General features: G+C 48.3%; 2 protein-coding genes across 4 annotated transcripts in view; both read right to left on the bottom strand.

The window, feature by feature from the left end:
• Nucleotides 1-1371: 1371 nt before the first annotated feature.
• NEIL2 (nei like DNA glycosylase 2) lies at nt 1372-5159 on the bottom strand. Its single transcript, XM_075049813.1, has 4 exons — nt 5022-5159; nt 3615-3946; nt 2159-2355; nt 1372-1688 (listed from the first exon to the last, which is right to left on the bottom strand). The coding sequence occupies exons 1-4, from the start codon at nt 5157-5159 to the stop codon at nt 1372-1374; spliced, it is 984 nt and encodes a 327-aa protein (XP_074905914.1).
• A 3895-nt stretch (nt 5160-9054) lies between these two features.
• The window catches only part of GATA4 (GATA binding protein 4), a 30349-nt gene continuing 15312 nt past the window's right edge, over nt 9055-24091 (bottom strand). For 2 of the 3 annotated variants that reach the window (XM_075048941.1, XM_075048942.1), the window contains exons 2-6: nt 19092-19258; nt 16241-16366; nt 14973-15060; nt 14559-14701; nt 9055-13435 (exon numbers count right to left, since the gene is read on the bottom strand). In XM_075048941.1, coding sequence (XP_074905042.1) covers nt 13253-13435; nt 14559-14701; nt 14973-15060; nt 16241-16366; nt 19092-19258 — 707 coding nt within the window. In that variant the 3' untranslated portion in view covers nt 9055-13252. Of the gene's footprint in view, nt 13436-14558; nt 14702-14972; nt 15061-16240; nt 16367-19091; nt 19262-24091 lie in introns of all 3 variants that reach the window. The other variant, XM_075048940.1, reaches the window with a different exon arrangement.

Genomic DNA, 24091 nt, shown 5'->3' with positions numbered 1-24091 from the left:
TGCGTGGGTTGTTTTCTTTTTGTTTCGTGAAGGCCGCTGGAAATGCCATGCCTCGTTTCCAGGCCTATCACTAACAACCCTGCAGGACGTGCTCAGGAGTTGACATTAACCATCTTCCCCGGCACCATAACCCCATTAATAGGGATTATTCAGCAATCCCATAACCTGCAACCACCCAAGGGCGTTGCAGCTCACGGGGAAGAGGCTGTGCAATTCTTGCACGGGAAGCAGCCTAGCACTGAGGTGTTTAACTGCAGTGTTCCCTCTTGATTTGCAATCCACCTTCAGCTCTGGTTCCCATGAAAAGAGTTTTCCTGCTGAGCCACTCTTAGCTGAGGAAAGCTGCTGGTACCATCCTCTAAAGGGCAGCACCAAACACTGGAGTTTCCAGTTTTTAACGAAGAAACCACCAGAAAAGACACACTAGACTTAACCTGAACATCCCCAGTTCTAACTTCAGCTTTTATTTTTCACTCAAGTCAACAATCTGTTGTTAAAGTAAACCCAGATCCAGGGAGAGAGGACAGCAACAGCTTCTGCCGACCACATAGAGGCACACAGCTCAACAAAGGAGGGACCACATCATCTGTATTTCCAAACCTTTCTGCTTTCAAGTTACCTTGGAGATCATGAGTTTTATGCAAACCCTGTCACAAAAATAGTATTTTAAAAAAAATATTTATCTTTACAGCAAGATCTGGAATTGGCAGTTTGCCACAAAACTGAAACCTGTGGGGGCAGACACCACACCAGGCAGGCAGAGATGAGCTCCGAGCACAGCTGAGGTTTATTTTCTCCCCTCAGAAAGAGGCAGCTGTTCCTGTAAGAGCTGACAGAGGGAACAGCCACTCACTTTTAACCACACCTAGTCACAGCCCAGCACACAGGTATTCAGCTACAAACAGAGGCAGGATTATCTCATACTGAATTAATCAAGCTCTTTAGGCAGAGGGATACGCTCCTTTCTGCTAACACTACCATTGCACCTGTACCAGAGTCAAGGGACAGGGTCACTTCACAGTAACCACCCACTCAACACCCTGCACTTTCCATTCACTGTAGTCTGAACAGGGGGACCAAGACACCTCAGAACCGGTCAAACTATTTACACTGTTGTGTCACTGTGACAAAAAAAGATAGACATGTACAACCACTTTTGGTTTTGCATTGAGGCATGCAGTATTCCTGTAATAACACACAGCAGTGAGTCCTGTAATCTCCACTGAGCACTTAACTCCACCAACCCACTGCCCCTAAGGAGCAAGTTCAACAGCCTCAAAAAAAACACCAAGACCTTCTCAGGATAACTGAGAACATGGTTCAGAGACCACCTAGACACTCTCCAGGAAAGGAGGAACACAGAAAGCCAGGTCACTCGGTGACTGGGGAAGGATCCCCATCCCCTGACAGCACTGCAGGCTGGCACTGAGGACACCACCATGTAAGTCTCTTAAAGCCACCTGAGGGTCCAAGAGTTCCCTTCATCACTGCATGCCCGAGGGGACACTGCTCCTTCTGGTAGATCTGAGGGTGCAGCCTTTTGCCACGCAGCTTGCTGTGCAGCCAGTCAGAGCTGAACTGAATGGCACAGTCAAGCAGATGCTCCAGATCCGAGAGAGCCAAGAGAGAGCCTTGTGTTAACGGATTGATCTTGGCCAGGTACAAGATCTCATTCTTAATGATGTTCCCTGGAAAGGGTCAGAAAGAAGGAGACAATAAGGATATTTCTTATCAAGATAATGCAGACCTATGGCTCCAATCTGCAAGTTCTGCCTCAGGGATCAGACTTAGCAACGCCATTCCCCATATCAGAGGTGGCATACAAAGAGTAGACTTACATCTGAGATTGGTCTGGAAGATGTTCTCGTCCCACTACCCTTGAAGCAGACCTTCCTTTCTTCCACAGTACAAACCAATGCATAGTCACACACACAAAGACGGTTCGCTGTGCTCACGCAGTGCACTCAAGAATCTGAAGCCTGTGGCTACAGACTACAAGCCTTGTCCTCAGCAAGATGACCACATACCCTCAGCTGGATCAACCAGAAGCCATAAGGCTAAGGATTAAAAGGCTCAGACATGCAGCTCTGGATCTGTAGACATCCTACCCACCCACCTTCCTCCATTTCTTGCTCTACCGCTATGCCCTGGAACTCACCCAGCCCTGAAAAATATCTTTGGTCTAAGAGGGTGTAGCAGATGGGATCAGGTGCACGGAGGGCATCCAGCGCCCGGCCACGGTGGAACTCCACAGACAGTATGTCAGAAGCAGGATCAGTCCTTGGAGAAGAGCACCAGTACATTCGGCAGTTGTAGAAAACAAGGAAGCCTCCACTCTCAAAGTGCAGAACCAGCCTGGGAGAAGCAGAGAAGTTGAAGTCTCTCATCAGAAACATACCTGTTATATTCTGCTCTGGCTGACAAAACTTGCACAGGAAGAGCAGAAAGAGACAGCAGCATAGCAATGAAGTGAAAAGCTACCAGAAGGTGAGAAAAGAGCCTGTACATGACGTAAGCTTAGGGAGGAACACACAGCGAGGCATCAGTCCTCACATATGCCTACCTATTCTCATGAGAGCCAGGGAGATGTCTTGAAGTACCAGTTTCCCCATTCCTATACCCTAGTCCAGCTATTCCTTCCCTGCAGTTTATCACTGCACATGCTTGTGTGCACAGTCACAGCAGGCACTCCAACACACCAGGCCACCATCTTAATGCAAGGCAGCCTCTTTAACGATTTCAGCCAAGAAACTTGGCTGTGAAGCCACACAACCTGTGGACAATTGTTCCTTCTGCTGCCCCACGGTCCCTAGCTGAGAGACAGCAGCAGGCAGGGAGATGCATCAGCATCTTAGCTCTCCCCAGCAGGCAAGCCAGATGACCAAGGGCTCCAGCAGTAGGGTCCACAGTCAGGGAAATTGATGCTCAGAGTACCACACAGAACTGAATACAACTGAATCTATTTGTGTAGAAATAAAGCAATCCTTCAAAAGACTGCAGGATGGGGAAGCAGCAAGTGTGTCCCTACCAAGTATGCCGCATGCACAGGGACCAGGCAGGCACCCACCTTGGACATTATTAACCACTGGTGTTAAACATTTCACAAGAGCAGAGTCCACACTATCTTCTGGTATTTACGCCTTCCTTGTTCAGTACACTTCCAGTGGGACTCAGGACACAGTCTGTAGCCCGTGTTTTCAACGCACTGCTGCCTTTAACAGCATCACTTCAGCCTATGCTTCCAGCTGCCTAGATGTATGCTATTTATCCAAGGCTTTTTTTAAACATGCAATTGGGAGAAACTGGCATTTTCAGGGCATGATTCATGCTGGCATCCTAAAAGTTCTCTCTTGGAATAAAAAATCTTAACTGAACTAGCACTATCATCCTTAGGCTGGCAGGCAACATGCATCCCACAAGCACTTTGTGGGTTCCCTGGTTGAACACACCCCACACCCACTCATGCCATCTCTCATGCTTCCTTATCTTAAGAATCATCAGAGAAAAGACAGGGCTAAGAGCATCCCCACACAAATTTAGTTTGAGACAGAAGAGTGCCTCGCCAGGATGCGAGGCAGGGAGAAAGCAGAGTTTGTGAGGACTCCACTAAATACCTGGGTATAGGGTCCTTCCAGTCCCCCCTCTTATTGGCTTTGTTTGCTCTTGAGAACTCATTTGCCCGAATGCTGCCAAACAAGCCAAAGTGGAAGCGCAGCCAGTTGCCTGGACCCTCTGCTGTATCTGGGACTTCAGATCTTGAGTGCTGGAGTTCCTGCAGCTCCTTATCCTGGGGATGTATCTGTGGAGCACAAACCTGTTCTTGCCCTCCCTGGGCAGGAGAACTTGCCTCACTAGCCGCCTCTGTTTGCAGCACTGTCTCTTCTGCAGTTGGTCCTAAGGGACCTTCAGCTGCCACAAATGCCAGGTACAAGTTCTTCCCATGAACCTGAGGAAAAAAAAAAAAAGGCAAGATGTGCTGAGGATCCATGTAACCTCTGGCTGTTTCCATAGAAGTGATTATTTTCTACAACCTCTTTCAGGTAGAAGGCACATCACCCCACCCTGAACACGCGTCATTAGCATCTAAGCCATTCCCATCAGAGCTGCAGTCATCCTCTCAGCATCCCTTCTTTGTCTACATGAAGCACAAGGTGTTCAGATGCCACTCCAGTGCGAGCCCCTCCCAGAGGCTCCTGTCAGGCCAAAGAGACACATCAGGACGGACACTCAGGGTTTCGAAGTCTGTCATCACTGCTTCTCATTTGTCTCCCCACTTTGTGGTGGCCTTAAGCGTCTCAGGCTCGGATGACCTAACTCAAGGGTGGCTCTGAAGCCACAGGCTAGCCACAAATCACTGTTGAGCAGCTCACATCTATGCCCCTGGCTGAGACTATCATGTAATCAGAGGTGAGGCTGCACTAGCATTTGGTCAGTCAAGTCCAAATCATCATCTGAGGGAAGTCAGGCAAGTGAAGCCCCCAGCAGGACTGATCCAGCATGACTATCTCACAAGTGCCCACAGCATAGACATTTCAACCTAGCCAGGTGAAACTCTGCCCTCTGGTACAAGGGAAGCAACTGTGCCAGTTCACAGCTGAAGGAAACAAGGCTGCTGCTTCTGACATCCACATGAAGAAATCAACTCTTATCTTCTACCAACAGCCCTCACCAACACCTGCTCCTTATCCCTCGAGAGGCACAGAACCAGCGCATTAGCATGATTGACTCAAAACTGCAAATAATTCTGGACATCTCCATGTCTAGCCACATCACTACAACAGCCTCTCCTCACAGTAACCTTGATCCCAAACTTTGCAACACAGAGAAGTACTCCAAAATGTACATTCACAACTCTTTGGCCACATGCACCTATTTTGTGGCTATAAAAGCCAATGGTCCATCTCAAACACAAGCTTGGTGTCATTCTGAGGTTATGCACCTTCCGTGACACAGATGCAGGACAACAGTGGTTTGGCTCATACTTGTCACGGACCATTAAGTTCATCTTTAGTACAGCTCACCTGCGAGTCCTGGAGCCTCAGGGCATTCAGGTCATTCACATTGATCTTCCGGCTGCTTCCCCCCACCTTTACCACCACTTGTCCTACAAAAGGGGAGGTCAGCAGCTGGAACTTCCTCACCGATGGGCCCTCTGGCATCTCCAGCAGCTGTTGAGGGAATAGCAGGTCCCTTGGTCCCCTAGACTTGAAGGAAAGTTGCAACTCAGAAATACATAAAACCAGTTAGAGGCTGAGCTCGCCACAATCTCCTCACCCCATCCCTGCAGCAAAGTCCATGGAGAGAAACAGGTTCCTTTCAGGCCCAGGGAGGTGGGGGAATTTCTGTCCTTGGAGATATTAATAATTCAAATAAGTCCCAGAGCAACCTGCTCTAATGATAGTTTTCACCCCACAAGCAGGAATTTGGCTTGGGGATCTCCAGAAGTCCTTTCCTACCGCAGGTTCTCCAGGAGTCATAGAGGACCTTAGACTGTTCAGCATCTCTTTCCTCACCAGGAACAAGAGCTCACCTAACTCCAACCATTCCCTCAGTTACAACCTTGATGTCCCAGTACAAACGAGGAAGGCGATCTTGCATATATATTAATGAACCAGAACCAAGGCAGGCCAGTGAGCCATCCTTTTCCTGATCAGCCCTGGAGTTACCTCATCCCCTCCCCGTGCTTTACCAGCTGCTTGCCCCACTGACTGCAATGGCATGGGGCAGTTAGGGAGCATTCATACACTCTACTAGCAGCATTGGGGATCAGAATACTCCGGATAAGGGGGAGATGGAGCAGCGTGATCCTACAGCATCTGGTAGCTCCCTCCAGGAAGCCACACCAGTACATAAGAAGTTATTTCTGGCATGAAATCCCAGCGACATAATGTGACACATGTCACTCACAGTTCTGAGGACTTCTGCCAGGACTGGGTGTACAAGAAAGCAGACTCCAGGACAAGGAAAGCACAGTTTGACTTTCATCCCGCAGTGCCAATTCCCCCTGCAGACTAATCCCAGAGGCTCAGCTTCAAACTCCACAGCACTCAGTACAAGGCTCTGAGCTACCTGGCACAGCTCTGAGAGCACTTGATGTGAAAATCAACAGCAATGCTGTGCATGGTCCCCCACCAGAAGAGGCATTCCCACTTCACTCTAGCATCTCAGCTTCTCCGCTATCTGGGCTAGCTCAGATACAGCAGCCCATGCTTGCATCAGCTCAGAGCAACTGTGAAACCAAAGCCTTCGGTACCACATGCTCCTGCCACAGCAAGGGGACATCCTTGTCCACCAAAGCTTTTAGCCTAGAAGAGGCTTTTAAGCCAGCAGCCACCTCCACAGGGCTGTGAACAGCAGCGAGGTGTGGACATACCCTCAACAGGAGCAGGCAAGGCAGCATGGCTGTAAAAGCCTTCATGTCCTGCAGCACAAACCCAAGCCCTTCTGGAAGAGCTCAAGAGGAAAACATGTCAGGGAATGTTACCTGGATCCAAGACATGAAATTAGAAATATTAATTGGTCGTACAGGCTAGCTTTCCCAGGAGTAAAAGACTGAGCTTTATTCCTGTGTCTCCTAGGGCATGGGATAATTATTTACAGGCCTGTTCCAGTTTCACCCAAAACAGCTGCATATCGTGTTCAGACTTCAGTCAAAAGGCAATTGCAGATCAAGAGTCAGCTAAAGAGATGCTCCTGCTGCCAAAGGCACCGGCAGCCATCTGGATCCCTGGGAGCAGCATTCGGCCGCTGGACACAGGTCATCCAAGGGGTCTGCCCATGCCCCAGACCCTCTGGGTCTTCTTCCTGACTATCCAGGCACTGGCTTCACATCAGGCAGCAGGGAATGAGCCCCAGGACAGATCACACAGCCCAGAGCCCAAGGAAGCTCATCACCTGCAGAGCTGCACAGCTCCAATTGCTGCTGATTCAGTTCACAATGGGCTCGTTGTGAGAGAGTACAAGCGCTGAGCAGTTTGTAAGGTTTTAATGCACACACTCCCCCAGCTGTAGCCACTCTGGACAGCACAGTAATGCTCCTCTTCAAGAGGAGAGGCTGCCCTTTCCCCCAGGGCGTCAGAAGAACCAGCATCTCTTGTCTCTGGTCTCCTCCTTCTCTCCGTGGACCTTCCTACTTCACCTTTTCACTCCAAACCTACTTCAGGCTCTTTCAAAATGCTCCCTCCTCCAAGGAGGAAGAGGAGGATAACAAGCCCCAGCCCTCTGCAGGGCATGACACCCACCTCCCCAAGAGCATGACCACTGCACCCCAGAGCCTGTCCCAGCGAGCCACCTGAGCTGGTACCACTACAGGTCTGGGGCAGGGAGCCAGGCCTCCAGGAGAAATCCTCCCCACGTATGGGCTCATTTCCAGTCCTTGTCCTCAGACAGAAGCCAAGCACCCACACCAGAACAAGGCTGCCAAGTTCATCCACCTCAACCCAGCTTTACCTGCACGCCCACACTGCCACCTCACCTGTACCCAGGGATTGCAGACCCACACCCCACCACAGAGGAAACCCCACCGTGGCTTCAAACCCCTGCAAAAGGCTTCTGCAGGGATTTCAGGGCACAGCCCTGACCCTCCACATGCAACTGGGGGGGTGCAGAGCTCCCCATCTTCTCACACTCAGCCAAGCATCAATTTCCAGCTCTCCAAAACAACTGAGCCCAGTTTCCACCCCGTTTCCCCCCAGGGCAGTGGAGGCTCTCATTGCACTCCCCCCAAGCCTCACATCCAGCCCTCAAGCCACTGCCCTTCCCTTATGCAGGCACCTGGGGGGCACACCATGCAGCCTTTCTCCCCTACTTCGTTGCCCCCTTCTGCTCCTCCACGCTCCAGAGCCCTTCCTCGGCCCCCAGTTCCCCTCCCAACACCCCCAGCCACCTCCCACAGCATCTCTACCCTCCCCATAACCAACCTACACCCCCTCAACGCCACCTCCCACACCCAAAACCCTTCTGCCCACCCACCCACTTTTATAGGGGAGGAGGACCCTCCCCTCCCAATTGCAGGGAAGCTTCCCAGTTGGCTGGTAGGGGAGGAATGGGTGGAGTTTCAAGTGCTAGCCATGCTCACCCCACCAGCTCTCTGGGAACTGGTTAGACTGGGAAAGAAGCTGGGCACCCTGGGAGGAAGGTTGGGTGTTTTTAGGAGGGCTGTGTTGAGCCACCTCCACCCTCTGCAGAAGCACAGCCCTTGCTGGCAACGTGATTTTGGCTTGAGGGTGGTGCCTCTGAGTTCAGCTGGAAGCATTCAAGCTGAACAACAGCCTACTATGCAAAACCATGTTAATGAGCAGACCAAAAAGATAAGTCACGATGACAGCAAAGTGCCCTGAGGAGGTTTTCCCCTCTCCGCTGTGCTAGGGGGATTACCTGCTGCACCGAAAACATATTGGGTGCTTTTCCCCCTTCGTTTTAAAATCATAGAACGGTTTGGGTTGGAAGGGACTTTAAAGATCATTAGTTCCAACCCCCCTGCCATGGGCAGGGGTACATCCCACTAGATCAGGTTGCTCAAAGCCTCATCCAGCCTGGCCTTCAATTGCTCCATTGCTGCGTCTGTCACTTCTGGTGTTTGTCATCCTGCGTCGACCATCCCTGTTCCTACCTCAAGAAGCGGCTCAGTGTGACTCTGGACTTGGAGGCAACGTTCAGTCTCCTGTAATGACTCATTGCTTGGGAGTCCCCAAATCTGAGCAATTAATTTACCAATGATATTGCCTCTCATTAGAAACTAACATTTATTTGGAAAAACATTTCCATCATGGGGGTGTGTGTGTGTGTGTCAAACACTGGAACAGGAATCTGGAGAGGCTGTAGGATTTCCATCATGGGGGATATTCAACACTTGACTGAACAGGACCCTGAGAAACCTGATCTAGTCCCTTCTGATTTAAATTACACTGTAATTCTATCATTATGACCTCCCCAGGACAGGACCCATTGCACCACTGCTTCTTCAGGTGCACTGCAAATGTGATCATTTACCCCCAGCCCTCTCCAAGAAGCCCATGAGGGTAGTCAGAGTCAAGCAGCAGCCTTCTGTTTTTATTATCATTGTTTTATTTCCATTAGTTCTAAAGGTGTAGGAGTTACGTGGATTGGTAGCCATACTACTTCATAATATATAGTTTTTTAGATCTTTAAATAATTACAGCTTGTTCAGTTGGTTGGTTTCCCTCTCCCCCTTACAAATAAGTGTCTGTTTCCATGGGATCTTCCCAGATGACCTAGGAAGCTTCAAACTTTATACATGGCGGAGGGGGGGAAGAAAAACAAAGCACCACCCCTGACATAGTCACAGCTTCAATGTTATATTAAGAGTTGTTGATCGGTTTTAAAGCTCCCTTACAATATTCCTGAGCTCCTCCTGATTACGCCCTCTCCAGTCAGCCCATAAGACTGCAAGCGAAATATGGATCTCTTCTGATCAATTTACAAAAGAAGAACTGAAGTGATTCAAGATATTGCACTTCCACAAAGAGGAAAGACATTTAGAAATGGTTAAATGACCTTTCTACCCCTCTGGCTCCCCGTCCTGGTTCTTGTCTGCTCGTTTCACTCTGGTGACCACTGAGCCATTGCAAAGGTCTGGCTTGGCACAATCAGACCTTGTGCTGCAAACCCTTCGACATCAAAATTTGTATGTATGATTAGTGATGACCTCTAAGGGAACAAATCCCACAAATGCATTTATATACGTGCTTAAATGTTTTTCAGGACTGGGCCCTTCCCTCTTACGCCTCAGGGCAGGGATGGTTCTTGGTCCTGCATTTGTGTAGGACCTGGCCTGGTATGTTCCTCATTAGGTTCTCCAGCCATGCTGCAATGAAATAAATTATAGTAATAATAATAGCAAAAATTATCTTGCCTAATAATTGTATCCAATTTCATGAGCAAAACAGGCTCTAAATGCCTCCCCCGTCATGGGAAGGAAAGCAGAGCTCAGATGGAACCCAGAATTTTGTAAGTTGCCCCTCCTGCTAGAATGAACTGAGTGTCCTGAAACTGGTAGCACTTTTATCCTCTAGTCCTGTGAGTATCCCTTCATCTGTCACTTCTGGTGTCATCCTGCATTGGCCATCCCAGCGCCTGCGTACAAGAAGGGGCTCTGTGTGACTCCTGGGCTTGGAGACAACATTCAGTCTCCTGCAGTGACTCATTGCTTGGGAGTCCCCAAGTCTGAGCAATTAATTTACCAATGATTTTGCCTCTCATTAGAATCTAACGTTTATTTGGGAAAACATTTCCACCATGGGGGTGGTGAATAGCTCTACAACAGTTTTGGATGATTGAAAAGAACAACAGAAGCAGGTGTATCTGAACTTCTACTGCTTGTAGTGCAAAGGGGGGGACACAAAAGAACTAATTTCTACCACTAAAGAGAGCCAAGTTGTCCTCATAGCTGCCAGAGCCTCACCTTCTTAATGCAGACAACTTGTTCTGTTACCAGGGTCCTTGTAAATGCTCCTCACTGTGTTTCAAGAATTATTTGTAAGGCTTTGAGGAAGGCTGAGAACCAGTTAACAAATCTCTACCATGGTCATTTAGATAACCTGAGGGATCATAAGGCAGGCTTATGTCCTGCAGGGTTTTTCCCCTCTTGCATTGCGAGCAGACCCCTTTATGGCATTGCAGAGTGTGTTTTAAGGGCAGGAGAAATATTCAGCCAGGGAGTTTAGCTTTGAGGGCAGTAGGAGGAGTGCAGTGATAAGGCAAGGTGGACAGAGCCTCTGGGAGCATCTGTATGGAAAGAGAAATGGGGTGTGTGGTTGGTCTGGACTTTAGCTCCTCTTCAGGAGGGCACCTGCTCCCCTCCCTCTCAGGCTGTGCAGGGTAGTTCTAGGTATCTCAAATGTGTGCATTAGCCAACTGGCATCTTTGTGGTGCATGCTTCTCTGTTACGGACAGGAATTCACAGCCAGATCCCAAGGGAGCTCAATTGCCATTTACAAAGGAATATAGTTCAAGGAAGAGGCTGGCTAAAGACCTACGTGCCCAGGGAGAAAAGCCTTTATGTTTCCACCCCAAATTCATATTTTTAGGTGCTATTTCTGGCCTCTTTTCTGCAGCCTACCAGGCCTGAGCAGAATCACATAATTTCATTTATTTTTATTCATGTTTCATGAATATCTTTTTCTTGTCTGTAATGAGGATAGACCCTGCATTAGCTCAACAAGACAGAGTGGAAGCTCTGGTGCAAACACCATCCAGCCATTCCCATGGCATCACTGCCATGGTGTTTTTCTCTGGGGAGTGCAGAGGGTCTGTCACTCCTCCAACACTCTGCAAATCTGAGTTGCGCAGGGCACAGGGAATGTGGAAGGGTCCAGGTCTCTACTGGGACTCCAGTCCCAGTCTTTATCATGACCAGTCCAGTTGAATCCTTCTCCTTAAAGAAGCTTTTCTACCATCAGGAGGAAAGTGGCGAGTTCAAGCAAAGACAATACAATGCCATTCTTTTGCTTCAAACATGTATGTGGCTTTCCTCTTCGCCAAGCCATGTATCTTGGTGTTTGGGTGGAAACACTCTGTGGGAATGTTAAACAGCGGGAGACAGAGGATGGCACATTTGGGAGGGACGCACAATCCCTCTTCTAGATTTTCACTTTGTAGTTCCGTACTTGAGTTCTGGATGCAGGGAGGAAAAGAAAGGAGCTGGAAAGGCAAGAAGGGTAACAGAGTTTGGGAGTGGACAGAAACAAGAGTGGAGAATCTTGTAGGATGAGGTCTCCCAGAAATTCTCTGCCTGGACAGGCAAAGCTGTCCCTCCTCAGAAATGTCGATGAAAACATCATGACAAGCATCTGTTGAAGCACTTAGACTGCACAGGGGAGCTGTGGCATCTGCGATGCTGGAGTTTGTTAAGCCCACGCTACAGAAAGAGCAGTCAGGGCTAGGTTAGGTAGAATTGATCCCTTTGGGAAAAGGGAATGAGTCAGTGAGCTCTCAGCATCAATTCCAACTCCATTTGCTAGGATTCCCTGGTTGCTGAGAGCCTTATGGGCAAGAAAAAACATGAGTCTTGTTTAATACTCATGCATGAATGGAGTTATGCGTCTCTTGCAGGCAAGCAAGTCTATGCACATGCTTGGTAAAGAAAACGGCCCCTGCCTACCTCCATTAGAGGCTGAAGCGTTTGCTTGTTGCAAAAGGTGAAATCCTAAAGGGTTAGATGTGTGAAATGGTCATGAGCCAGCTGTTAGGGGGAAAGTGGGCACTCACAGTACAGCCAAAAATAAATGACAATCAGATTTCATCAATGACATCAAAACCAACATAAAAGTATGCAAAATAATTAAATTAACTGTCTCAAAAGCAATGGCACAGCAGTGTTAGAAGAGCATCTTTCACTTGCTGTGCTCTTGAATAATCTCTAAGCCTGGCTTGTAGCTATCCATAAGGGAAGAGCCCAGCAATTTCCTCCAGGATTTGATGATGAACATGGGTCTCCTCTAACTGCTTCCAGAAGGTTCCTCTTTCCAAAAGCCCCCTTTGACTTCGGACAGACCTTCTCCAGGCTCAGCCAACTACCTTTTGGAAACACAGTCCCATGATTTTGTAATGATAAATAGGAACGGAGTTACTATTAAATACGGACATTCATTAGCTTTTCAGACCATCTAGGAAAATGAAGACAATGCTCTAGAAGTGTGAGCTGAGGATGGGGGAGCGGGGGCGTCTCTTTTTTTCTCTGCCCTAGGTCATATCAAATCCACTAAAGCCACCACAGCATGTCTAGGGAAGTCTGTTCAACAAACTGTTCTAGAACTGGCTCCGTTTGGTGGAAGATCACTGAATTTGGGTAATAAGAAGATGGTGGCATTTTCTTCTGGTCGGGAAAAGAATGAATGGTAACAGAAGAAAAACGGTGTCTCTGCTCCACCATTGTCAGAGTCTTAAATGCCAGATATTTTTAAATAAACAAAAATCAAGAACTGTGTCCATCTTTGTGTTTCTGGCTATTTCATAGAAGGTGGTGACAATCAAATAGAGAGGCTCATTTAAGTTGGGAAAAAAGGCTTCAAATCCATTAGTTACTTTGAGATTTGAGTCTTCTCTGTTAGTTGTATAAGAGCTCTCCTACACCTCAGATAAGTCCTCTTTTACCTCTTTGCTGGAAAGTCTCACAAGGGGAGAGAAGGCAGGAGAGCAGGGGAGGTGGGAAACAACATCGGCTTGATGGTTACATGGCATCTTCTTCATTTCTCAAGCGGATCAGCCTGAAGTTCATGGGTGGAAGACCAGGTTATGCAGTTATGATGTCCCCATGGTTTTCAGCTAACACCAGGCTGTTCCAGGAGTCCTGTTTGGAGCTGGTTTGTGGAGACTGGCTGATAGCTGACTGGTAAGCCTGCGGGGAAAGCTTCAGAGCTGAAATCGCAGGGTGAATAGATGATCCATGTCCGGACATGGCAGAGACTGAGAATGCCTATGGAAAAAGGACAATCCTGTGAACAAAGCTTCAAACCATAGAGGACCATATGAATGCCTTTATGGGGGGCGGCTGCTATGGTAATAACATAGCTGCAGATAGCAGCTTATGCATGATACTTTGGACAGGCTCTTTCCTTCTTGTTCTAGACCCTGTTCTTTCCTACTGCTGCATACAGGATATCTTGTTCTCTTTTATATGTCAGAAATGATCGTTCTACCTCCCAAGGCTTGAGATTTCATTGGCCTGGGGCTCTCCTAGCTTTTGAATGGCCTCCTATGGATTGTAAAACACATTAACAATGCTGCAAAGTGCTGCAGGTGCAGGATCGGTCCAGAACAACAGTCAGCCACGTATTTTTTCTCCAGGGAGAAAACCGGAGTTCCCTGTATGAACCCAAAAGGAGAGCAACTATCACATAGCGCTGTCTCTTAGTTGTGCTGTGCAATGGGGATCATAAACCGAGGCACAGTTATTAAACCTGCACACAGATCAGCTTCCAGATCTGGGTGTTGCTCAGCAGGATACGCACCTTGTGCGGATGCAGTGCTGATCCCAAGACATCTAGTGGTGGATATGGTACAGAGCACACCACTTGACCCTGCAGCTCTCTGCCATCATGCTGGCTTGCTTTACCTTCGCAGGGACTTGACTCAAGTTAGATTTGGGCTGTGTGAGTTTATTCTCCTCACACTGCATTTCTCATATCGCTCAACACACAACCAGCCAGTGCAGAGAAAGTAGGGTAATATTGCCAAAGTTTTTCCTTGCTCAAGACAAATCAGATCAAATCATAAAAAAGGGAATGGGCATTTTCTTGCTGTGGGACCTATATAGCTGTCCAGCTAGAAGGAATCTCACGTTTTCAACAAAACTACTACTTCTTCTTGTCCATTCAGAACTGCAATACATCATTAAAAAGCTATATTGTGCTGTAGACATGGTGACAAGAATGTGGGGTTTTGCCCCACACCAGAGGATAGATCTCACTGTGAACTCCTAGACCCCTGGGTTGAAAAGAGGCAGCCTTTTTCCACAGAGGTTCTGAGGATGCTCTTCTCACCACGTCTACCGTCCTAGTTCCCATCTTTGTCCCACTGCCAACACCTCCCCTCTGTACCTGAGAAATTGGGCTGGCATGCCCGTAATGAGATGAGAGCCCAGGTTCTGTTTTTATGGGGCGCATTTCCTCAGTGGTCGTGGCACTGCTGCTGCTGCTGGTGGAGCTGGTGGTCGGGGTAAGACTCTCACTGCTGGATGGACCTGTGAGAAAACAGACAGTAAACCGTACTCTTCTCAAAGACTTTTCAGTGCAGACCTGTACCCACCCACCCGAAGTTACTGTAAGTAAAAATAATAAAAAAAAGAAATAGTGGGAAGGGCTTTGTTGTTGCTGAAAGGCATTCACACATCCCCCATTTTTTAAGAATCAGCCCATTTTGTTGTTGGGTGCCTGACTCACAGGACGTGATGGTCAGAAAAAGAAGTGCACACACATATACACATACAATAAACTTCCCCATTCAACAATTACCTGCTGGCGTCTTTGCTTTGTTAACATTCTTCGGCTTGCGCTTCCTTGTCTGAATGCCCTCTTTTCTCATTGCTAAAGGCCTTGGAACCTATAGACCCAAATATAAAAGCACATTGGTTTCTGAATGTCCATAACGTCATCTAGGATAATGCGATTCCAGCTCTACCTTGTAGGCTCCATGAAAACCAGCTGATTTAATTGAAAGCAACAAGATGGAGCCTAAATTCACTGGTCAGCACTGCTGTGTGAAGAGATATGTCAAAGCTACAAGATGTGCATCCAAATGGGGATAGATAGGCTTTTCACACCATAGATATCGAGTGTTTTAAGGCCAGAAGGGAAAAACAGCTCATCTGATTTACTTTTCTGTTTAACTCAGAGCAGAAGACATCTTTCTGGCTAACACTTGCTTTCTGGAAGGCTACCAAGTCTGTGTGAGGAGATGTCCCTTAGAAATTGATCCCACTGAGGTAGCCACCCTCACAGTCAGAAACACACTGGGATTTATAGGAAGAATTGGTAGGTAAGGTAAGGCTTCCCCTTATCCACCTTGTCTTCCAGCTTTGACTTATCTCTTATGAATGCTCTTCCATCCACTCCGAAGCACGGGACATCGTTGAGAGCATGGATATGTATAAAAACCCTAGGAGTAGCAATGAGAAGCAGGACTGGGGTTTGCTACTAAGCAATCGCCAGGGTGTTGAAGGCCTCTGTCTCGGCCATGGGGCTGGCCCTGTTGCCACTGACTGATGGGAGAAGGACTGGAGATTTGCATCTTGAAGTCCTGCTATGCCTTGGACTCCAGTAGGACTCTTCTAGATATATATTAGACATGACATAGATACATGAAACCCCCACTGACAGGAAGAGACTATCTGGATGCCCGTGCAAGAAAAGTCATCTATCAGTCCCACGACCAGTCTACACCCAAGTCTTAGCTGGGATCTGACGCCCCACATGGAGGAGCACAGCTCTTCTTTGTGCTTCTGACTCATTTTTCACTGAAGTGCCTGAATTTAGGTGGGAAGAATCTGCGCCCAGTTTTATTGGGTTTTAAGACTTGGATGCAAAGGGTAGTAAGTTAGTACGTGAGAAATTCCCTGCATCCATCAGCCGTTGCCAATATTAAACATGATGTAATGTTGAGTGGGACTAAAGCCCATAGGAAAAACAGCTCCAGGAGAGCAGAGTTGTGGAAGGAAGCCAATCCCCAGCTTGGTGCTATCCATACCCTCCCCATAGAGAGTAAAGACCAATTAAGACATTACCCCGTGGAGCTTCATGTAGAGTCCGCAGGCGTTACAGACAGGCTCTCCCTCGGCGTTTCTGCGCCAGAGCGTGGTTGTCGTTGTGTGGCAGTTGGCACAAGAGAGGCCGACGCGGCGGGAAGCCGACTGCGAGAAAATGCAGAGGAAGAAAACACATCAGCCCTCCACTGCTACCATCAGCAGCATCTCAGATCCCAACGAGCTTGATCCGGCACGCCTCAGGTTTTCCTCTCCTCTTGCCTCTCTCATTTCTGTCTCTTTTTCTCTTTTCACCTTGATGCAGCGGATAACACGACTGCCTTTTTCTTTCCCCACTTGCCTTTCAGCTTCTGCCTTTCCACTGCTTCCTACCTGCCAGTGCTACGCAGACATCTCAGCTGTCCTGGGGCATCTCAGATGGTGCCAGAGACATCACCTGAACAGAGCCCCAGATCTCCAGCGTGTCTACTAGCAGCTTAGAGACCCACTGCACATGCACACACGTACGCTAAGGTGTCTGGATCTCAGACCGTCCTGCCCTTTCAGGCTCCCAAGCCCTTCACCTTCCAAGCATCATGGCATATCCCAAGAAGATGTTACCAATGCCATGAATGTTACATACTCCTTGCTGGCTTTGCGTGATGTTGCTCATGTGGCTTGAGGGGGAGATAAGAAAAAGAGTGCTCCCAGCAGCTTCGTCTTCCTAAAGATAAAGAGGGATAATTAATAGGAATCCCCACTAATGAAGCAGTGCATGGAACAGACCTTTTGAAGTTCCTTTTCTGGGTGAACTGGTTTAGCCAGGCTCAAAAGGCCACAGGAGAAAGACAATGGGCTTGAAAGCATATAAAATAGAAGTTTTGAGCTTGGAAGCAGAGTGGGAGGTGGAGGAAGAAAAAGCCACATCCTCCAACGCCTGCCTGACTCTTCCCAGCATCCTTCAAAGTGAGGCTGAGGATAACATCTGGACAGGCAGGGCTCAAATTCCCTCTTCACTTGCTGATAAACCAGGGACTGAACAGAAGTGCTAGAGCTGTGTGAAGATGCATGTTCTCCTGGTGCCTGAACGGGAGCCTATAGGAAGGAAATCTGGGAGGCTTAGACATCTCACCAGGTCTGCAGACCTGAACAGCATAGCTGGCAGCTCTGTAAGGAGGTGAAAACCTGGGAGATGAGGACCTGGCAGCTACCAGGGATTTCCTCTGTGATCTTTGCCACAGCTTTTTCTCTGAGTCTTCTCCCTCATTATAAAACAGTATCAGTTAATCTACAGCTGCAGGACAATAAAAACTTAAATTCAAGTACTTCTTAAGACTTCGAAAGCTGGAGACCCCTTTGGTGCAGAGAAACCAAACACTCCTTTAGTTGTAACCTCATCACGTATTAGCTTCAATCATTGGCCTTTGTAAGTGGACCGAGAGCTTAAAAGAGAGCTCGCAGCAAAGGCAAAGATCTCCCCTTGCAGGGCTCTCTCTGGCGTAACTCGGTCTCTGAAAAAAGGGGTTATACAGTGATAGATTAAACCCAATCACTTGTACTGAATATATCTGTTTAGGTAGACCAGTTGGCATTACTTTAACCACACCCCTACATTGCATCCCTACACATGTCCTGCTTTTCTTCATGGAAATTCTCTTATAGAAGAAAAAGCAGGAATTTGGCCATTTTTGCAAGATTTCCAGATTGCCAGCTGCCCAGCCAAGTGACAAAGGTGCATGTACAGATCCACAGAGCTCATGCATTTATATTTCTCACGGGTTTTTCCAAGCCTTACCCCAAGGCTGTGCAGAGTTAACAGCATGCATTGCTGCTTGCTGTAAAGGACCAAGCCTGGTACCCAGCAGGCCATTCCTGACTACACAGATGTGCCCAAGGATAATAAGTAGACCAGCAAATGAAGGAGGGCAAGGCCCTGGGTGCCAGGGTGCAGACACTGCCTGGGTCAGTCAGTGCAGTGTCTGGGAAGGGATTTTCACAAGAGGGCGCTGGGTGGCTGTGGCTGGTGGCAGTGCTCAAGCTGCCAGTGTCATTTTTGACACTTGCAGGGGATGGCTGGGTTTGAGCCCAGACAGGTCTGGGCGATGAGAAGGGCAGGGCAGGTAGGGGATGGAGCCTCATGGAAGACAAGGAGTGGGGAAATATGGCCCTGAGGGATGGCTTGCTGGCTCTTTGCTGCCTGGGGTCGCGATGGCCCCGTGTCCCTGGGGTCCAGACTACAGACACCTCCCCAAAACCCCTCACCGAAATGGGCAGGGACAAGCAGGATATCAACACCGAGATGTTCCCATCCTCCAGGTTCCTCATGCATACCCCATCCTGACCACACAGGTTTTGGGATGTCCTCACCCCACAGGCTTTGAGATGTCCTGACCTGCCCCACAAGCCCTGTTTCAGCTCACCCAACGGAGCCGGGAGCAGGGTATCCAGAAAAGGTGGCCAGACACCATGAAGTGAGAGGGGTCACCCAGCAGTGACTGGGGAATAAGGGCCCTGAGGGTAAGAGAAGATGGACTGGTAGTGTGATGGAGCTGAAAAGCGTTTCCATTCGTCCTAATATGCCTACAGGGATATTAAAACAAAGACTGTTTTTTGCTAAACTGACACCACAGGACTGCCCCTGTGTACTACAGCCCCTTCCACTGCCTGGCCTGGGTGTCTGCAGAACTGGTCTGGACAGTACAAGGTCTTGGAGTGTACCAAGCACAAGACAATCATCTGGCTTATTTTGGAAATCTGGACCAAAACCACCTAGGTTGGGCAGATGGGGACCCAAGGAGTTGAAACATCCCTGGCATCTCTACCTAGCCGAGGTCTTTTTGCCTCATCCTCACATACAGCCTTGCCCCACATGCGTTGTGTGATCTTGACTTACCAGCCTCCTCTGAGGTTTGAACAAGGGCCGGTTGATGCCGTTCATCTTGTGGTAGAGCCCGCAGGCGTTGCAGAGGTAGTGCCCCGTGCCATCTCTCCTCCAGAGCGGGGTGGACATGGCCCCACAGTTGACACATTCTCGCCCCTCCGAATAATCATCAAAAAATTCTGCTGCCATGATGGGAGAGAAGGGAAAAGACTTGTTAATTAGGCAGCCGTACATTTAATTTCTGGTCTGGCTCTCAATTTAGCCCAGAAGTGACATTTCAAGAAATCACAAGCATTCAGATTTTATAGGTTGCAAGAAACAGCTCTTCCTTTCTCAAGGAAGCCCCTGGGATTACTGGGAAGAGGAACCCCTTTCCCTGCCATACAGCGTTGGCTGTAGGACTTCTGTGGCAGCAGGGATGTGCTGGGACACGGATATAAAGAGACAGAAATAGAAACCTTCCCTTCTGCTATGACGTTATCCAATTTTCAAGATTGGACATAGCCAGGGCAAACAGATTGGGGCAGGCAAACAGCCGCGTTTACAATCAAGACAAATTGCCTGCGACCACAGACAAACACAAGCCTGGACCCACGAAGCAGGACTGCCCAGAGATCGGACACCTGCCTGAGCATCTCTCAAGGGGGCTCAAGCAGGTGTGGGCAGGGAAAGCCGCGCCGTGTACCCTGCTCCTCCGCAGGACTGCTCCTCACCCGGCCCACGCCAGCTCCCACCCAGCCCCTCTGCAGAGGGGAATGGCCACAGACAGCCAAGGGGGGAGAGACCTTCACGTGCCTTCGCCCTATTCTCTGCACAAGAAGCATCTCCTGAACTGCAAGAATCCACACGTACAAGCCCAGCTCAAACTGTCAGCTGACAGGCAGCACTGGGCATTCACAGGTGTAGGAGGTTCAGCTTTTGATGCAAATCTCCATCGTGCTTGATGTCACCCTCCAGGGCTTGGTGCATTCACCCACCACATTCCTGGTTCATCCTACGCCTGGCTGCAGCTGCGACGTGAGGGTGAGGACAACAGCCCTGGGCTGGGCCAGTCCAATCCCTCTGGCTATGGCAGGTCCATATCATCTGCAAGGCGGTGTAGGGGTCAACACAACGCACCTTGACTACATCATCATTTGGAAAGACGCAGGTCAGCTCCCCCTTGGATACAAAGCCCTTGAGAAGCCAAGAACTTCACCTAATAAAATATAAGCACCAGCTATAGGCCTTGCTGAGATGCAAATATAGCTGCATCCAGCCAGCATGGCCCTTGAAAATGGACGTTCCTGGTGGTGATCCCACCTGGAGAGTCCCAGCTATTGAGTTCAGCTCGGGGATGTATTTCTTCTGTTACAAAACCATTCCCTCCTGCTCATGGACACGTTCTGTTGTGGGCACCAAAAAGGGAACACTAGATGGTAAAATAATTGGGGAGAAGAAGAAAAAGATAAATCACAGCAAAGGGCTCCATAACTTAGCATAGCCTGGGAATAAAGCAGGCTGCTGAAAAAATTCCCAACAAACTGCAGCACACAGGAGACGTTTGGAGGATGGCAAGAGCTTTGCATCAGGACCTTCAGCCATTACAGACCAGCATGACATTAACTCTTAAAATGTTATTGTGCATCTCGCTATATTTTGTGCTTGTCTGCCTGCTTGATATATGAGTATCTCAGCTTTCTGCTCAAAGATAATAGATCCCCAGACAGCAAACCAACAAAATTTGGCTTCTTGCTGATCTGTGTCTCAATCCCATGTGGATTCTCTGATCTCTAATAAGGGTTATGTTCAAACATCAGCCTTATTTTCTCTTTTCTCCAGATTATTTTTGGAAAATCTGTAGGAAACTACATAGCCATGAAACAGCCAAAGGATTAAAAAATTACTAAAGTGGCGCCAGTAAACAGAGACACAGAGAAAAAGATTCACATGTGCCTAATTCTCCCTAGAAAACCAGCCTAAAAATGACAAGAGATTACACCGTGTGGCCATGGGGAAATAGTAGTAAAACAGCAAATGATTGTACCCAAGGGGCTCTGGAGCCAGAAAAAAAGGAATGCAGTATCTTCTCAGCAGCTTAGGAAAATCTCATTACCTTTGAGCAATTCTGGTGGTTTAGGAAAGATGGGAATCCTTCCAGGTGATTTTTGTACACGTGGATTCAGTGATACTGTAACCATAATGCCTCACTTTCCCCTTTAAAATCACCATTGAGCCGCAGCCAAAACCTAGATCAAATAAACTTCCTTTGAAAAGAGACGGGATTGGAACAGCTGGTCAGGAAAGAACTCATTTCCTCGAAAAATCTCAAGAAAGGAAAATATTTCACTATTTTTTTCATCTTAGAAGTTGTTGAGGTTTTTGATTATCATTTTCCAAAGAAAAAGCCAAATTATTTTCACAGTAATTTTTGTCGTGTGAGAAAATCGCTTCTTCTTTGAAAATAATTCGGTACAAAGTTGTTGACATAATCCAGGGAGAATTTAGCAGAGCAGAGGTAGTCCAAAGGTAACAGTTAAAACTCTTGACCCATTTGAGTTGTGCCTGTGACTAATTACAAAATATCAGATTTCCTGGAGATTTCTCCACCAGAAAATCAAAATCTGAAAGTTTTTAATCAAATAAAAAGGAGAAAATTCCAAACAGTCCCTCACAAATGTTGAGTTGGACTAGCTCTTGAATAAGGAGGTCCCTCAAAATGGGTATGATAAGAAGAAATGTCAAGTAGGGGAATACTTTTGTTTTTAGAAAAAGACAGAGGGTGTGGAGTTGAAACTAGGCAAAGTGTAAGTCTTATTTTCTGACACTCATCAAATTTGCTACTGAATAGTGAGTGTAATTTCCTAAGAGTTTGGGTAACACCGGGCTCCACTGTCCACATTATTTTCACTGTTGGTTTGTAATCAGACATCTAAAACCCCCGTACAAAGCAGTCTTGAGACCTGCTCCCTTTGGTCTCCTTTTTCATCCATATTTGTCTGAGCCATATTCTTCACTACGTGTTTGGGGATTGGCTTTTTTTTTTCAGTTTCCATGGGATTTGGACTGGAGCTTCTCTCTTGAGGGACTTTCACTGGTTTAAGTTTCAAAAAAACCCTCTTCCGCTTCCGTAGTCATAACATTTGTGTGATTTTCCCCTCTCAGCTGCAGACAAAGGTGATCCTTGTGAACGTTAATAAACAGGAATCACTGGTGCTCGAGACGGGGAAGGAACAGACTTTGTTCCCAGGGCACGCTGAGGCTCCACGCAATGGGTGGCTCTCCCTAATCGCAGCCCTCACCGGGCGATATCAGATGGGTGCGTCCCTTGCGTGCACCACCCAGTGCTGAGTCAGAAGATGACATCTGCTGAGTGTAACCTCGTTAAAACCATTCCTGGAACCCCGTCAGAGCAGAGGGAGCTCCTTGACCTCAGGAGATCTCACCTGGACGAGAAATACCCTCTCCTGCTTCAACTGCATTCTCCTCCTGCATCATGCTTGATGGTGGCAAAGGATGTGTCTTGGACACTACTGGATACTGGTTCAGAGAAGATGATGTAGGCGTAGTGCGTGCCCTTTAGTGAACGAAGGGCGTTTGGGCCCCAAAGGAGAAGTGGAAGTCAAGGGACTGGATTTCTTTCTAAAAGAGGTGCTGTAATTTCACAGCATCACTAAACTGAGGGATGAAGTTGCCAAGGGGAGCTTTCTGAGTTGACCTTCTGGCCACGGAGCGGAGACATCCTAGCCGCTCTTGAAAACCTGGGGGTCTACAAAAGAATGAAAAAGTATCACCTGAAGAGCTGCAGCCCATGCAGTTTGATGTGGGTGGGTGGCCAAGACTTAGGAAACACAAATACTCAAAATAGCTGCTTGTTTCTGAAGATCTGGGCCATGGTCTCTGCCTGCCTCCTTCCCCCAGGGGCATAGCTGGGGGCAAGACCCCCTCCCCATGCCTGGGCGCTCATGAGAAGACAGCAATGCCTCCGAGCAAGACAAGCCCATTCCCAAGTGCTCAGAGCCCACAGGAACCATAAGCCACCAGTAGGCTGAGCTATATTGGGCATGGAGGTCACTGGGCTTCAAGTGCACTGATTGTTTAATTTACCTTTGTTATTAAAAATGGGGATTAAGGAGGCTCCCCGGGAAAAAGCAGCAAAGTGTTTTCTTGGCTTCCGTCTCGGAGCTGGAGCTCTAAATCCTGGCATTATGAGATCCCCTGACACTTATTCCTTGTACTTAGCAGCCGGGAAAGGAAACGTTTTTTCAGGCAGCAAATTGCCCGAGCGGCTCCCAGAGGACCCTGAACAATGCGGGGGGAAGGAAAGGCTCCCCCACTCGCACTCAGGGCAATAATTTCCGTTTTGTGGCACAGGAGCCGCTGCCTGATAATGGAGATTTATGGGTCCGTCCGGTGACCTCTCTAATAGCCTTTCTGCTGTGAAGATTTACTCCCTCTCCCAAAGCCAGGTATGGCCAGCACTGGGGCAGGGTTGAGGAAGGGATAACATTAGGCTGAGAAGGACACTGGCCCATGGCTGGAGTAGCCTCATGTGTGCCCAGTGGCCTCATCTTCCTCTCTGAACATACAGCTCCCCCAAGTGCCTTTGCCTGGCCCTTACCTTGGATAATACCAGTCTTGGCATCATTTAGTCCTTTTTATGGGTTGGGTCCCTGGCGCTGACTAATGCTGATGGCCTTCTACTTAATTGTTTATAAGACCCTACTTTTAGTCCATGAAGGAGCTTCTCACATGAGAGCAGATCATGAAATCTCGGTGAATGACCCGGACGGTGGAGAGGATGGACTGGGTCCTGTCCCTATCCTGGACATCAGCTTGCTGTGTAAAAGGAGATCTTTTTCCCCTCACACCTACTGCTTATGAGGACTGCAAGGTCCCCAGGGCAGGAAATGTCACTTGTGTGTTGCACAACAGCCTCCTAATCTTGGGTGAGGCCTTGAGCATGCTAATGTCAGGAATACTTTCCACAATGGGACATTCAGTCCCCAGGGAGCCAGGAGTAGCTCCTCAGT

This window comes from Buteo buteo, chromosome 17 (genome assembly GCF_964188355.1).
Source record: "Buteo buteo chromosome 17, bButBut1.hap1.1, whole genome shotgun sequence".
In the NCBI taxonomy this organism is placed as follows: Eukaryota; Metazoa; Chordata; class Aves; order Accipitriformes; family Accipitridae; genus Buteo; species Buteo buteo.
The sequence above is the reverse complement of the archived record's forward strand: the minus strand, read 5'-3'. Positions and strand labels throughout refer to the sequence as shown.

Bases quoted from the DNA above. Each gene is read 5' to 3' on its own strand.
- NEIL2 (XM_075049813.1), bottom strand. From the start codon at position 5,159: ATGCCAGAGGGCCCATCGGTGAGGAAGTTCCAGCTGCTGACCTCCCCT. The intron at 3,947-5,021 runs GTGAGCTGTACT...TTTTTTCCTCAG, and splicing joins TGAGGCTCCAGGACTCGCAG to GTTCATGGGAAGAACTTGTA. The intron at 2,356-3,614 runs GTATTTAGTGGA...TGCTTCTCCCAG, and splicing joins TGGAAGGACCCTATACCCAG to GCTGGTTCTGCACTTTGAGA.